This window comes from Vespula vulgaris, chromosome 4 (assembly GCF_905475345.1).
Source record: "Vespula vulgaris chromosome 4, iyVesVulg1.1, whole genome shotgun sequence".
NCBI classification, from domain to species: Eukaryota; Metazoa; Arthropoda; class Insecta; order Hymenoptera; family Vespidae; genus Vespula; species Vespula vulgaris.
The window spans coordinates 7,539,564-7,555,133 of record NC_066589.1 but is presented as its reverse complement, the minus strand read 5'-3'; the positions used below and the strand labels follow the sequence as shown (position 1 = coordinate 7,555,133).

The 15,570-nt window shown below is 29.9% G+C and overlaps 2 protein-coding genes and 2 non-coding genes across 6 annotated transcripts; 2 read left to right on the top strand and 2 right to left on the bottom strand.

Moving 5' to 3' along the window:
* The first annotated feature begins 4,427 nt into the window (after positions 1-4,427).
* On the top strand, positions 4,428-4,522 carry Trnay-gua (transfer RNA tyrosine (anticodon GUA)). The gene is made up of 2 exons: positions 4,428-4,464; positions 4,487-4,522. It is a non-coding gene; the product is annotated as a tRNA-Tyr (tRNA).
* Positions 4,523-4,974: 452 nt separating this feature from the next.
* Positions 4,975-5,047, bottom strand: Trnar-ucg (transfer RNA arginine (anticodon UCG)). The gene has a single exon. It is a non-coding gene; the product is annotated as a tRNA-Arg (tRNA).
* A 2,362-nt stretch (positions 5,048-7,409) lies between these two features.
* On the bottom strand, positions 7,410-12,956 carry LOC127063156 (E3 ubiquitin-protein ligase Bre1). 3 transcript variants are annotated; one of them, XM_050992534.1, is made up of 16 exons: positions 12,729-12,956; positions 12,443-12,618; positions 11,971-12,157; positions 11,715-11,903; positions 11,523-11,644; positions 11,200-11,436; positions 11,000-11,125; positions 10,740-10,913; positions 10,392-10,649; positions 10,167-10,298; positions 9,815-10,086; positions 9,580-9,733; positions 9,298-9,411; positions 8,730-9,132; positions 8,544-8,638; positions 7,410-8,467 (listed from the first exon to the last, which is right to left on the bottom strand). In XM_050992534.1, the coding sequence occupies exons 2-16, from the start codon at positions 12,590-12,592 to the stop codon at positions 8,186-8,188; spliced, it is 2,895 nt and encodes a 964-aa protein (XP_050848491.1). In that variant the 5' UTR covers positions 12,593-12,618; positions 12,729-12,956; the 3' UTR covers positions 7,410-8,185. The 3 variants fall into 3 exon arrangements, with proteins under 3 accessions (XP_050848491.1, XP_050848493.1, XP_050848492.1); XM_050992536.1 differs by having other exon boundaries at positions 8,730-9,114; XM_050992535.1 differs by having other exon boundaries at positions 11,730-11,903.
* A 216-nt stretch (positions 12,957-13,172) lies between these two features.
* On the top strand, positions 13,173-15,487 carry LOC127063165 (tektin-1). Its single transcript, XM_050992550.1, has 6 exons — positions 13,173-13,771; positions 13,856-14,146; positions 14,232-14,504; positions 14,616-14,838; positions 14,928-15,146; positions 15,216-15,487. Exons 1-6 carry the CDS (start codon positions 13,671-13,673, stop codon positions 15,351-15,353), a joined length of 1,245 nt encoding a protein of 414 aa, XP_050848507.1. The 5' UTR covers positions 13,173-13,670; the 3' UTR covers positions 15,354-15,487.
* Positions 15,488-15,570: the final 83 nt, after the last annotated feature.

Genomic DNA, 15,570 nt, shown 5'->3' with positions numbered 1-15,570 from the left:
AACTTTGTCTCCTCCTCCTTCTTCCTCCTCCTCCTCTTCTTCTTCTTCTCGATCTCAAAACGAACGTACCCGGCGCTCTTCAATGACACCAACCGCGATCCTTTAGCGGGACAAACCTCTCTCTCTTTTACTACCTCGTCGTATTCCTCTTCCATACCACACAACCACTCACAGTTTATGAGCAATCTTTCCTCACCACGCGAAATTCATCGTCCTTCCTCGGCGCCATCTTTAAAACGCCGCAGCAGCCGCCGCGGTTGTCGAATAAAAAAAGAAAAATAGAAATAAATTAAAGGAAAAAAAAAGCACGAAAGAAAGAAAAAAACGCCGTCCGACTACGAATTTACCTCACCTTGAATTTCATATCAAGAGAAGCGAACGAAGGCGATGATATTTATCAACAACGAAGGAAATACGGAAGAATATAATTGTAAACGGATTTTCTCTCCATTAATCGATCTTCTTCATCTCCTCTAGTTTCTCTCTCCAATTTTCCCTTAATTTTTTTCCTTGATAATTTTCTATTTCCTCTTTTTTTTTTTCGTTCCCGCAACTATAGCCCTCTTTCAACAATTCCCGGCCAACTATCAACCGAGTGAAAAAAGACAGACAGACACGTCCAAAAGGGCGCGCGAACGTCGACCAGCGACGGCAGACTGCGCGAGAACACCGAACGTTCTTTCTTTCCCACCCTCTTCTCTTCGTCGACCGCCTCCACCAACCCCGTCTGCCTCCTCTTCTGCCCTCGTCCTTGGCTCGCGTGCGCACAGGCGCCCACGAACCAGACGTGCGACGCGCACACGACTACCACGCGAGAAGCTGCGCGCCAGCGCACTCGTACACTTTGCACCCCCTTCGCTCCTTCCTCACTCTCTCTCTCTCTCTTTCTCTCTGCGTTTCTCTCGTCGTCTATATCTTTCTATTTCTCTTTCTATCTTCATCGTTCTCCGTCCCCGGTCGTCTCTTTAACACGCGCAAGCTAGACGTGCGGCGTACCTTATTCTTCCTTCTCCTCCTACTATTCTCTCTGTCTCTCTCACTCTCTCTCTCTCCTCATCCTCTAAGGCACCACGTCAGCAACGAGATAGCGACACGCGTTTCACCCTTTCCACGGCTCCCAACGAACCCTCCAACACCCCCTTCTAACCGGCCAAGACAAGAATGTCGACGTTCTGCGGCGTAGCATCGCTTTCCACCCCCTCTTCATTCTCTCTCTCTCTTTCTCTCTCTCTCTCGCTCTTACCCTTCCTTCCTTCCTTCGATCGTCCTCACACGACTTTTCGTTATTCGGGACACCGATTTTCGCCGATTTTCCACCTTGCCGGACCTTCCTTCCGATCGATTTTGACGGTGCTAGACGTGGGTATCTTGTGTACAGATGACTTAACTATGAACCATGTTTCACGACATGAGTACGTTATATATGTGTTTTGAAGGAAGGCTTGATGTATATTATAAGGAAGTACGTTCACTATCCACTTGTACATTTATTCTTAAATATTGATAACGCATATCGAAAAATATATTACGATAAGATATATATAATTTTTTATGAATTGCAATCGAAACGATATTAATAACGATCGAGATTAACTCAAGCGTTTTTTGTTCCAATTATTAAGCTATCTATCAAATTCGAAATTTTTTAAACGCTCATTTGCGAACGATAACACGCGTTAATTGCGTAGGTCAAAACCAGTGTTAGATTTTAGGGAGTAAGAGGTGAAGCAGGATATGGGTAAATTTTCTATTCTCTTAGGGTAAAGGTTAACCGCAAAGAGACTATTTCCGGATTTGTTATCGACGAAGTAGCTTTGAAAGCTGCTCCCGCGTCTTTTACGTCGAGTCAGCATGGTTGTCCGATCTCTATCTTTCCAACGTTATATAGGATTATTTATTTCGAAGGTTCTTTACCGAGTAGAGATTATGAATCGCTGATACTCCGAAGGTTTTGCTTTCTTTCTTTCTTTTTTTTTCCTTCTTTCCTTCGTTCTTTAATTTCGTTTTTCCGTTTTTTTTTGTTTACTTCTTCTTCTTCCTTCTTTCGTTTCTTTTTACTTTTTGCTTTTTTTTCCTGTCCGTAGTGGCTAAATAGTCGTCTCACGTGCGTACCTGCTCTTGTATTAGCCGCATAAAATAAGATTGGCGATACTCGATCGCATGGTCTACGGCTTCTTCCCTGGGTGGCTTAGAGGCTTGGCCTTGTTCGAACTAATTCACTTTGTTCCGACGGTCGACACTCCCTTGAAAAAGGTGTTGGTTAGCGCGCACGCGTGCGGGTACAATAAAAAAATAAAAAATAAACAAACAAAAAAAAAAGAGGATTCACGACAATGAAGTGCTCCTTTTTTCGGTACCCAATCTAACACCATCGTTCATTTACGTGTCCCCTATCGGATCTCGATCGATCAAATATCGATACGATACGGACGTATTTTACATTTTACTTTCATAACTTACATTACCAGGATTAGAAAAAAAAAGAATGGGCTGTTTTGAGAAAGCATTTTTTAACGAGCAATTTTATTAATTCAATCGATCGATCGTGTTAAGGACGTATAGAGGAAAGATCGAACGAAACGTTATTTATATACCTTCTTCTAAGTTAATTAACTGACGTATATATGAGTGTACGTGTATGTACATATATATATATATATATATATATATATATATATGGATAGATAGATAGATAGATAGATAAATAATAGATAGATAAATACATATTGAGTTGGTCAATAAGTAATGTTAGAATTTGCAGTATATATTTTACATGTAAATAGACGATACTATAATATATATAGTATTAATAATAATTAATAGTAATAACTTGGTTAATAAGTAATCTATTAGTAGAAATTTTCCATAAAAAATTTATTAAATGCAGTGTTATTTATTTATGTAGATAGAAAATCTTGAAAATTCTAACATTTTAATATATATATATATATATATATATATATATATATATGAGTGTGTGGGTGTACATATCTATATGTAGAATGTAAATAGTAAAAAATTAAGCTAACAAATAGATCTTGATAAAGATTGAACAATATCACATGTAACTTCATTCCAATAATGTTTCGGATAGTAACGTCGACCTTTCCGTTCACGATAATGTCAAGCCATGCGATATCGCCTCTCCTTAAACCCCACGACGCCCCTTTATTACTCTACTTCTCCTCTATCTTTGTCTATCGATAGAAATGTTTCGAGGTCGCTTACTTCGCGAACAGCGTCTACCTTTTGATGATGAGAAAGACGCGCGTCATAAGATATACGTAGAGAACTATTAGGTATATGTATTTCGTTACGTGTTTTTCGATTCATCGACGATCGATCTATCGGTAAAATTATTTTGTTTATACTCGTGTATTATCTTTTTCATCACATGTGCACACGCATGTATCTATATAATATGTACGTGTATAAACATTTAATTTTGATGTATCTAATAATGATAAGGTACTTATTTTGTACACACACATCGATATATATATATATGTGTATATATTTATATCATACATATTTAATATAAATATATATATATATATATATCGATATATTCATGTTGAACATCCGAAATAGTTCTTTAATTAATCATTAATAAAATCTTTTGATAAAGCTCATTATTCATACGTTTATATTAGATGCGTGTTTTGCCGATACTCGATGTGTTATCTTTTTCATCGGACATACATATGAATGTATGTATATATGTACACTTCTAATGTTATCGATAAGAAGGGTACTTACTTCATATATCAATGCATTCATGTTGAATATGCAAGAATATTTCTATGATCAAACAATAACAATTTTTTTTCTATTAAACCCCATTAATTCATACATTTACATTACATACTAGCATTATTACTTATACGACCTTTTCTATAAGCTGTAGATAATCTTTTACAACTTATATTGCAATTTATATTACAAAGGTGTTAACGATGTCTCCTTTCTAAAGTCTGTAAGATCGACTTGCGTGAATTATACATGTACCTCAATAAAAACCTTATACAATATAGATCTTAATATAGAGGATGGACCAAAAGTACTTAAGTAGGTCAAAAGTTCTTAGATAATTATAAAAACCAATTACTCTTCTTCAGTTCTAAAGTGTTTCATTCTAAAGAAATATTTTAGGCTAATTTTTTTTCAATATTACAGAAACATAAACTTAATTATAAGTCTAAAATGTCACGAAAAAAAGTAATTGATTTTTAAAATCACTTAAGAACTTTTGGTCCACCCTATATTTCATACCCTATATTCTATATGGTATGCTCGATAATTATAAAAAGTGATATTGTATTATTACTTTTATAAATTTACTTTTTTTACACTGTTTATAAATTAACATTAGAGACTGCTAGACAGACACACCTCATAGTAAATTAATTTTCATCATTCGCCACGATCCTTCGATAGCTCAGTTGGTAGAGCGGTGGACTGTAGTTGGTTTTACTCGAAAAAAGACATCCATAGGTCGCTGGTTCAAATCCGGCTCGAAGGAATATCCAATTTTTTTGTACATTTTCTTATTTTTTATCTTTTAATCTATTTTTTCAACGAGATATTTATAAAATTGTAATACACTAATGAGTAAATTATGTCCCATATAATATATGCTAAATTTTTATAAATTAGATTTTCATCAATAATTATTCCATATATTTTGGAAAATTTTTATCTATATAATTTTTCATTTTTCATTCAGATGAAATTACTCTAATTTATATTTTCAATTTGCTCTAACAATAATATTAGATTTTTCTCTAGATCTTATCATGTTAAGTAATTATGCATATAAAAACAGTGATTACAATTAGTATTATCTTATCTGATCGCAATTCGTTTTTATCTTAGTAAACAATTACAAAAAAAAAAAATTATATCAAAAATATATTATCGATTATTATCGTAAAATATATATTACTTAAAAAAAGAATAAAAAATAATCCTGCTCGACCGTGACAGGACTCGAACCTGCAATCTTCGGATCCGAAGTCCGACGCCTTATCCATTAGGCCACACGGTCAGTTGAACGATATTACGTCAATCAAGTACATAACCCAGAATGATGGTTTATTTTTTTTCTTTTTTATATTAAATTACATTTATGTATAATAATAAATCCCAAAATTTTAGCAAATCCAAAAAGATAATTAATTGATAATTAAAACGAAAGAAGTAACCTTGAAATTACTTATATCGTACTTTTTCAACAAATCGCAAATTGTACGTAAATAAATAAATTTCTCATAAAATACATTCGCTTAATGGAAAAAATAGATTATTACAATAGTATACATATACATTATTACAACAGCAAAAATTAAAATTTTTTTGTTCTTTCTTCGAACAAATAAAAAATATAAATAATTTTGAAGATCGTATACATGTTTTGAGAGGCTAAACGAATGTATATATATATATATATATATATATATATATATATATATATATATATATATATGTATAAAAACGTTAAGATATAACTTTCAAAAAAAATCTTAATTACATTATTGTTAAATTAAGTCAAATAATTTTTTCTTAAATACCTTATTACGAACGTTTTCATATGACTACTCGATATAATTAATCCAATAGAGAAAAACACCAATAATATCTTCATCAAAATTATTTGAAAAGTCTTCACTACATTTTTCAGACATCAAATGTACTACACGCAATGGCCGACAAGATGTCGCTAGTATATAACAATTTCATCTCTTTTTGTGTTATTTAATTAAATAATTAATGTTTCAATTAATTATATTTGATTCATTTAACGAGCTTACAAACATTGGTCTATGATAACAAGCATAATTGTAACATACATAGATAAATAGCATAAAAATATCAACTGTGATAAGCATGACTTATTTTTTCAGTGATTAGATTAGTTCAGTTTTATCTCACAGAAATAAAATATAAAGATTTTGATATAGTAGAGATATTTATTTAATTGAAAAACTGATTTGAGATAAAGTCTTTTTTGTGTAACTATAGAACACAGGTTTCATATGTAAATATATATTAGAATATACTTACTGATTACGTATATGTGTGTGTTGTGTGTACATATGTGTATATGTATTCATACATAAAGAATATAGAAAATATAAGGTGTCTTCAAAGAAATTAACTAAATTTTAGTCGTTTTATAAATCGAAGGCATAAATAAATAAAATCATATAAATCTATAAAACTATAAAAAATGATGAAAATTATGAAATATAAAAAGTTATAAAATAATATGAAATCATATATAATTATTGTAGTAGTAGTTAATTTTTTAAATTATTTTTTAGTCCTGCATTTATATAGAAAATGTTTTATTATATTCCTTGCAGTATATTTTTTGCCAAGTAAAGAAATGCAAATCCAACATGTATACCTGCATTTACATATTACTATACAGATTAAAATATATAAACATGAGAATATATATACACATATATATATGCATCAATTAGTTCGTAAAAAATACAATATAATGAATATGATTGTACTGATCATATTTGCAATAATTATATGCAATTACATATTTACATTTTTTTCACCATTTCTACAATAATGTTTTAAAAATGTACATTTTGTTCGCATATATTTTCATTATACAGAATTATTTATTGAAATAAACTTAATATGTGTGGGAGGAAAATTGCTACTGAGATATTTCATAGGCATTGAATAAAATTTTTATATTTCAGCAAGTTTATACTTTTTGTGTAGAAAACTCACATAGCAACAGGAAATCCCCATGTACATCTATACATTTATATATCTATATAAACATATATATATATATATATATATATATATATATATATATATTTTGAAAAATGTTATAGTATCATATATCATTCTTAAATTATAAAAAATTTATTTATATAGAGTTAAAAGTATCTATATGAAAATTGTGTACTTGCTAATTAATTCTTTTATTACAAATAAGTTTCATAATCTTGTTCTATATAAAGTATTAAAAATGATTATCAAACATTAACATCAATATTTATCTAATTTTTAGCCAAGGAGATAAGATTTCTTATTTAAATACCAAATAAATATTTTTCATTGAAGCATTTTCACCGAGTTAAGAGATACTACATCAATAACCTAAAGTTTTATCAACGAAAGTAAAAAAATACATTGGTATTACCAATAAAAAAATAATCTAATATTCTTTTATGTGAAATAAAGATATCCAAAGTAATTAATTTGTCATATTAAACGATATTTTTCATTTCACATTTTTACGCGCCTTCGTCATATTTCTACAATAAATTAATTATACAATTATCTATAACTTGTTGCACTTTAATACAACACATGTAAATTTTTAAAATATCTAAAAAGAAAAGGAATTTCTATCTAAGAAAAAATACTTCATACATGATGATACAACTATAATCCAATGTTTTAAGTTCAATTTTATAACAACAAGATTTATAATCCACTTTCTTTTCTGAAGTAGTTATACAGCAGCTTTTGTTAGATAATTTAAATTTTGTAAATATTATTTAATATTTATATTATATTACATATTTTATTAAACCATCAGAGAATGTCTGTGCTGTTGTATCTTAAAATTTGTTTTACATAAATTATATTAATCTAATTAATCGTTATCAATAAATGTATATATACCAAATATCGAAATAAAACAAGATAATATCTAATCTTCAAATTTTTAGAACAATGCGTTTGATGTTGCAAATATGTTTTACTTTTCAATGCATATATATTCAATTATTTTGTGCCCTCAAAAAGTAATTTTAAAATATATCTCTCCACAAGTAACTACTCTTACCTTAATTTCAGATCAAATAGGATGAAAAACTTTGTTTCTTTCTTTTTTCTGTTTTTTTTTTTTCCTCGTAGATAAGGTAAGTTTTGCGTAGTTAAATAATTGTTAATATGGAAAAATGCAATTTTTCGTGATATATCACTTTTGAGAAAAAAAAGAAATGATACAATTTCGCGTGACTTTTTATCATCATCGGTATAGACATATGTAATAAGAAAAATGCAATCCGCATTTCTATACTGTGTCTCACATTTATAGTAATAAATAAAAATATAAAAAATGCATATATATATATATATCTGTAAATATGAATAAGTTACAGAACAAAATAATATTTCGTGAGATTTACAACTTTTTTCTTCATGTGGAAAGATATAACCGATGATAATCGTTAGCTCCAAAAGCACAATTACACTTCGGGCATTTCCGTTGTCGCGTTTCATATCGCGTACGCAAGCAATCCCAACAGAACACATGAAAGCATTTAGTTAATACAGCATCTTTGCGTTTCACTTTACACGAAGGACATGTTAGCGTTTCTTTATATTCTCGTAACTCTTCTGCCATTACTTCGTCTAACGTTTCCGCTAATTCTATTTTCTTCATTCTTTCCACTTTACGTCGAAGTTGAGCTATTTCTTCCTGTAAAATAAATCGTATGTAATAATAATGAGAAACCACATTTATGTCTATCAAATGTCCCAGAATTTCTATTTACTTGTAATCTTTTTGTTTTATATGCTTCTGCTTCCAAAGAACTTGTCTTTTCAGCTACAACCTGCTGTGCTTCCTTCATTTGAGAATGATATTTTTCTACAAAGTTAAAATCACACGTTTTATTTATATAATCATAGTCATAAAAATATCATGTATCCTCTGATTTTTAATGTCTCAATCAGATTACCAAGGTGAAGTTTCAGATCTGCCGCAGACTGTGCACTTTCAATGGCCTTTCGTTTATGCATTTCCATAGCTTGTTGTCTTAAAGCTAATTCCTTTTCAACAGTAGCAAGAGAGTTTTGTAATAACCGTTCTTTTTCTTCTAACTTACGAACAACTACATTAGCGGCTTCTACTTGTGTTGTTAGAGTAGATACTTGCTCCTTTAATACATCTTTTTCTTCCCTAGCTAATTTGTGCAATTGATTGCTTTTTATTCTTTCTGTCATAAGTTTAAAGTTAGCATCATCTTTTTCACGTAACTGTTGTATTAGCCTTGAATTTTGTTCTTGCATATCTTCGAAAGCTTGACCTGTTACTTCCATTTCATTTAAAAGAGCTTCTTCCTCCTGCATCCAGACACAATTCTATTTAGTGTTATGCCACTGTTCATATACATAACAATAATCGAGTTTATGTTACCAATATACATGTAATGCTTGGCACCGTAGTTTAAAAACAAAAAAAAATTAACAATAATAATCTGTAAAAAAAAGAAAAGCTAAAGTTAAACAGAATAGTGTGTGATCTACCTGTTTTTGAGAAGCAACTTGTCGTTGTAAGGTATATGCCTGTTCTTCCAATTTCTTTATTTTTATTTGCGCATCTTCATCAGCTAACTTCTTTCGTTCTTCACGTTTACTTTCCTAACATACGAAAAGTAACATGTTTAATTTGAGCAACTATCACATAAGATAGTTATTATTTTTTTTTTTTTTTAATTAAGACAGTTATATGTCCATATTGCTAACACCTGTATATGAATTGTGCATATGTTAAATAAATATTAATATGCAATCACAGTAAGTGCATACCTGAATTTTTTTAATTTGTTGTCGCAATTCTTCTAATTCCGCTCGCGTCTTACGTTCAGCAGCCATTAGTTGAACTTTATCTCGTTGCTCTTTTCCAACTCCTTTGTACATATCTAACAAGAGTTTCATTTCTTTCATTTCATTTACAGCTTTTCTAAAATCGCCATAAAAACATCATAATTTTAATCAAATAAAGGACGAAATAAAATCTAGATAAAATGATATATTGGCTTACTTAAGCTGTGCTTTCAAATCTCTGACAAGTTCAGATTCGGCAACTTTTGTATCTTTGGTACGATGCACAGGATCGCGATGTTCAGTTTTAATAGATTCCTTTTTTATATCTTTTTCACGTTTAATATCTTTCTCTTTTTTCAATGTAGGTGATGTCAATGTGATAGAATCCGGCGTACCTTTACTACCGTCTCCTTCTCCTACTTCGATAGTTTCAACTTCCTCATCGACCCCAGATTCTCGTTTTATAGTCACTCCACTTTCTTCCTTTATCTAGTAAATTTTTGTCAATATACAACATAAAAAATCAATTCCAACTGTAAAACAAACGTATGTTATTTATCTCTTTTCACCTGTGTAGAAGCAGGTAGCGAATTAGATGCATCTTCCTCTTTTCCACTGCCATCCGAATTATTACCTTCTTTATTTTCTTGTAAAGTTTGTTGACCAAGCTTCGTCGTTAATTCTTCGACTTCTTTTTTAAACTACAAATGCGTGAAAATTAATTCTGTTTCTCTGTATAAATGTATGGTAGTTAAAAACAGTGATTTATTGTTATGATATTAGATCATCTATACCCTTGATATTTCGGTAGAAGCTTCTTTGTATTTGCGTTTATAACGATGTACTTCACCTTTCAATTGTTGATTATGATTTTGTAGCGAAGTTATTAAATGTCTCATTTCTCTATTAATAGGACCCGTTTGTTCATTTGCTGCTAAGTTCTGTTCAAATTCAATGCGAAGCATTTCATATTCTTTTCTTAATTGAGCTAAAACATCCTCCAATTGAATACATTCTCCACGTAATTTCTTTTGAGCCATTAATTCTTCGCTCTACACAAACAAGTTACGTCATACATTAACAACAATTAATAACATCAAAAAAAAAAAAAGGAAATATCTTATTAAAAATAAGAACTCTACCTCCATCATTTCTATATGTCGTAGGTGAGCATTTTTGCTAGATTGTAATTGTTGACGAGCATCATCCAATTGAGTTTTTAATTGCATGGATTCATTGTATAATACAGAAAACTGCGACTGTAAACATTTATATTCTGTCGTTTCGACGATTACTGATTCTGGTAGTTGACGTATCTACAGAAAAAAAGAATATATAATAAGGAATAAAAAATAAATGAGAGTAAAATTATGAACAGAGGATTAAAAATACAAATATTTACATCCATCTTCAATTTTTCTACTTCTTTCAAAGCATCGCGATGTTGTTGGTGCAATTTATCTAATTCTTGTAACCTATTGTTTGCTAATTCACGAGTTTCTTCGAGTTCTCTTTGTAAATCCTCAAGCTATAAAAATTTTGATAATATTAGATAACAAACAAACAATATACATGAAACACATATGCAAAATATTTTCTTACTTTTGTTTGTGAAACACTGGAAGCAACGAGAGTGTTTGGCTTATTACTACCTTTTTCATCTGTCCCATGAATTTGTTGAAATGCTTTCAATTTTTCAATAGCCTCTCCTAGATGATGCTCAAGTTTATCATTTCTGGCTCGTACTTTATTTAATTCATACTGTAGATCATCAACTTGATTTCTGAGCTCTGCTGCTAGAGTATCTTTACCTGTTATAGTATCTTGTAACTCTGACATCTGTTATCAATTAATTGAATATTACACATTTCGAGAAAAAAATTAAAATGTATTTGAAATCGATTGTTAAATTCTGTAATAATTACTTTCAATGAAATTGTATGATATTTTTCATGAAGTTGTATATTTATAGCTTGTAGATTCCTATTTTCCATTTGTATTTCAGCATTAGCTCTGCGTACGACTTCATCAATATTTGGTGCCTCCTCTATAATATATTATTGATTACATTAATTTGTACTCTTCTATCGATAAGATATAACACAGGAAAATATTACCTCCATCAAACTCGCCTTTAAGTGCAAGAGTAATTTTTTCGTTCCTTTGAGATAAACGATCAAATGCCTGTACAACTTTGGAAACAGCACGCTTAGATACTTGAACACGATTTGCTAATTTGTCATCTAATTCTTCTTTATCCCAGGAAGATAATTGCATAAGGAAAGATGTGGTAGCTTCACTTTCATCTATAAAATATATTAAATAATTATATGTGTTTTTAAATAAATGAAAGTCAGTAAAAACATCATCTACTTTTATTTTCTGATTCATCAGCAGTCTCTGCATCAAATCTTTGAAGCAATACACGTATATCTTCATTGAGTTGATTCCAGTAACGATTGACAACATTAAGTACTGCATCATCTTGCATTTGTCGTTTTTCCAATTGTTCTATACGTTGTCTTAATTCAGCTTCCATTCGATGCCGTTGCTCTAACCTCTAATTAATAAGATATAAGCATATAGTAAAATAATAAATTATCGAATGAAGATAAATATAATAAATCATTATTTAAAATGAGTAGATAGATAAAATAAAAAATAATGGGAACTATTAAACATCTCCACATACAGCTATTTCTTTATATACGTTTAGATCTTACATGAATTGAAATCTATTGATATCATCTATAATTAATTGCAGATATAACCTATAATGCATCTTTCATGAAAATTCATTGCGGAAAAGAACTGCTGTATTTGATCAGCAAACAGATATTTATACCTGTGCCAATTTTTTATTTTGAAATTGAAGAACCTTCATATCCATTTCTTCAAGAGTTGAAATTGGCCCAATAAGAATAGGTTCAAATTGAACCTTCTTAATGGGTGGCTGAGAGCCTGAATCTCCACCATCTGCTGGTCGTTTCGACATATTTGAATAATGTTATATTGACTGCTCTGTAATAAATAAAAGTAAAAAATTGTTTAAATATACGTGCTCGATAATTATACATTATATCGGTATCACTAAGAATATGATGTTTGTTATTGATTGGGACGAAAAGTACCTTAAAACAGATATAAATTCTTCCAAGAATCTCTTTTAAAAACTATTTATATGCCCTTATCCTATATTGTCATTTTAAGAAAACGGAAATCTGTCGAAGCGTTATTATTTCGACAGTTCTTTACATTTTATTAAGAAGGATCCTTCGTGGATAGAAAGTAAGCGCTTATAACGGAAGCCGCCATTGTAGCACAGCGTTTCGTGCACGGCTAATAAAAAAATGAAAAGTACTGACGTTTTGTGAAGACGTATATAACGTCATCTACAGATAGAAGTTGACCAATTGGAAACAAGGATACATATAGTTTCTTGCTATATCGTAAGAAACAATTTGATTTGTTACTTTAGTAACATTGTTGGTGCTTATGCACCATAAGATTCATATTTAACGTACCTTTCTAATAAATAAATATATTACAAAAACTACTCTATATTTGTTATTTTAATATTAATTAATCGCAAATAGTATTCTAAATTAATAATCATTTAAAAATATATCGATTAATAAATGTTCTTCCTTTTATTTTAGCGCGTATAGTCCTCTTTTTATTTGAGATTCAAATTTACTTAAATTTACCCGGGAAAATTCAAATGCGCTTTTGTATATTTGAATCTTTCTAATCTAGCAATTTATCTATTACGAAATTATAATCAATAATACGCGTGCGATAAAATTAGGAAATAAGTACGATATTATGAATATTAGTCAACAAATGTTTTGATATATTATTCATTCGCGATATGCGTTTATGTGTGATTAAAAGTTTTTCATCAAGGCTGTTCAGCACCTTAAAAATATTGTATAGCTACGTATCCGTAAACATCGAGTTTCCTTAGAAACCGAAAGACGATGAAATTGGTATGTTAAAAATGCATATAGATCAAACTTTTCATCGCATGGATTTGACTTAATGTGGTTTGTACGTTTAAAATCTAAGACATTATGGCAAAAATTAAATCTCTTACTGATCAAGCTTCAATTGTGGTTCCACCACCACCTTCGAGATTCACATTGAATGAATGGCATCTCAATAATTGTTTCAGGTATTTAATATAGATTTATTGTAACTCTTTGTTCAAACTTATTTCTTTCTTTCTACAATTGATATTGTTTTCTTTAAAAATTAGATATCGATGCTGTATAGCTCAACAAGAATTAGCTGATAGCCTTTTATCAGAATCACAAAGAGTTTGTGAATTAACTGCTGAAACAGCTAAAAGTAATAAAGAGGAAACAGATCATCGACTTAAAGAAAAGCTAGAGGATATTGATTTTCGTAAAAAGGAATTATTAAGAATAAGAAAGGAAGTACTTCTTGAAGTTGATGCTCTTTCTATATATAAAGAACGTATTATGGATGCACTTTCTTCTGTAAAAAGAAATGCTCTTATTATTTCTGAAAAATGCCTTGTTGCAAGGTAAAAAATTCTAATAAATGTATCTGATATTATCTTTTTTTTTTCAAAATCATATATTTTATTATAAAATATTATGTGATCACAGAGAACACAGATTAGGAATAGATTTAGTACATGATCAGGTTGAAGTAGAATTGTTGAAAGAGTGTGATGTGATCAAAGGTGCAGAGATTTTGTTAACACGCATTTTGGAACAAACTCAAGAACAAATTCGTAGATTAAAAGCTACTCTTTATTATATGGATCATGATCTTGAAGATAAGGAAAATAATTTACGCATTGATAAACATAATTTAACGCTAAAGGAAACTAGTTTGAATTTGAGCCTTTATCATGGAACTGCTCGTCTTGATCCGTCGTAAGGCATATATTTGTTGTATAAAATTTTGTAGAAAAAAAATTATTTTTTATTATACCCTACTTCAGAATGATCTATGAATGATATTCATAAATGTATATGCCTATATAGGGTCATAACATTGAATGAATGGGAAATGCAAACAAATAAGAATATTACAGCTGCTAGTAAAGAGATGAATAGTGCAAGACCTATGCGTGTTTATATTGATACAATGATAAAACAGACAATCGATGATTTAAATAGTCAGAAAAATGCAACGGATGAAGCATTTAGAAAACGTATAGAAGAAACAAAAGAAATAAAAACAAAATTAGAAGTGCAGCATTCAGAGGTATATTATATGCTTTATATATCTATAAAAAAATACCATATACCTTTATAATAGTAAACTGCATAATTGGAAATACATATTATTTCTAGATAATGCGACAAGCAAGTGAAATGACACGAAACATAACGCAAATAGAAAAATCAATTGCTGAAAAAGAAGCCTATATGGCTTTAGCTCATACTAGATTAGGGAATCGTTGTCAGCGACCTGGTTTAGAGCTTACTAAAGATCTTGTAGAGACATTTCTTGTCAAAGAAGTGTATGACTTACGTGAAATTGTCAAGGAATTACAGCAAAAGCTTTTCGAGGTTGATAATTTACATGTGATATTCATTATATTAAATTAATTTTTTTTAATTGTTAAAACATGTTTACAGCTACAAGCATCATTGCGTTATTTGTTAAAAACGCAAATTCAACTTGAAGAAGATATTAATATTAAAACAAATACATTAAAAATCGACGAGGTTGATTGTATGACACTGCGTCAAAGTATGAGTTTTCATGCATTTTAGAAGGCAGAAATATATAAAAAATATTTGTGCAAGATGCCTTTTTCAAATATATTACAGAATTACTTTTGTCTTTCTATAATCTTTATATGTATACGTGATTTATAAAAAATAAAAGTTAAAACAGTTTTATTATTACTTTGAGAGAGGAAATAAAAATGATTGATCATTACAATTGGATTGTACACATTAGAAGTATTACAGTTTTCAACAATATTCA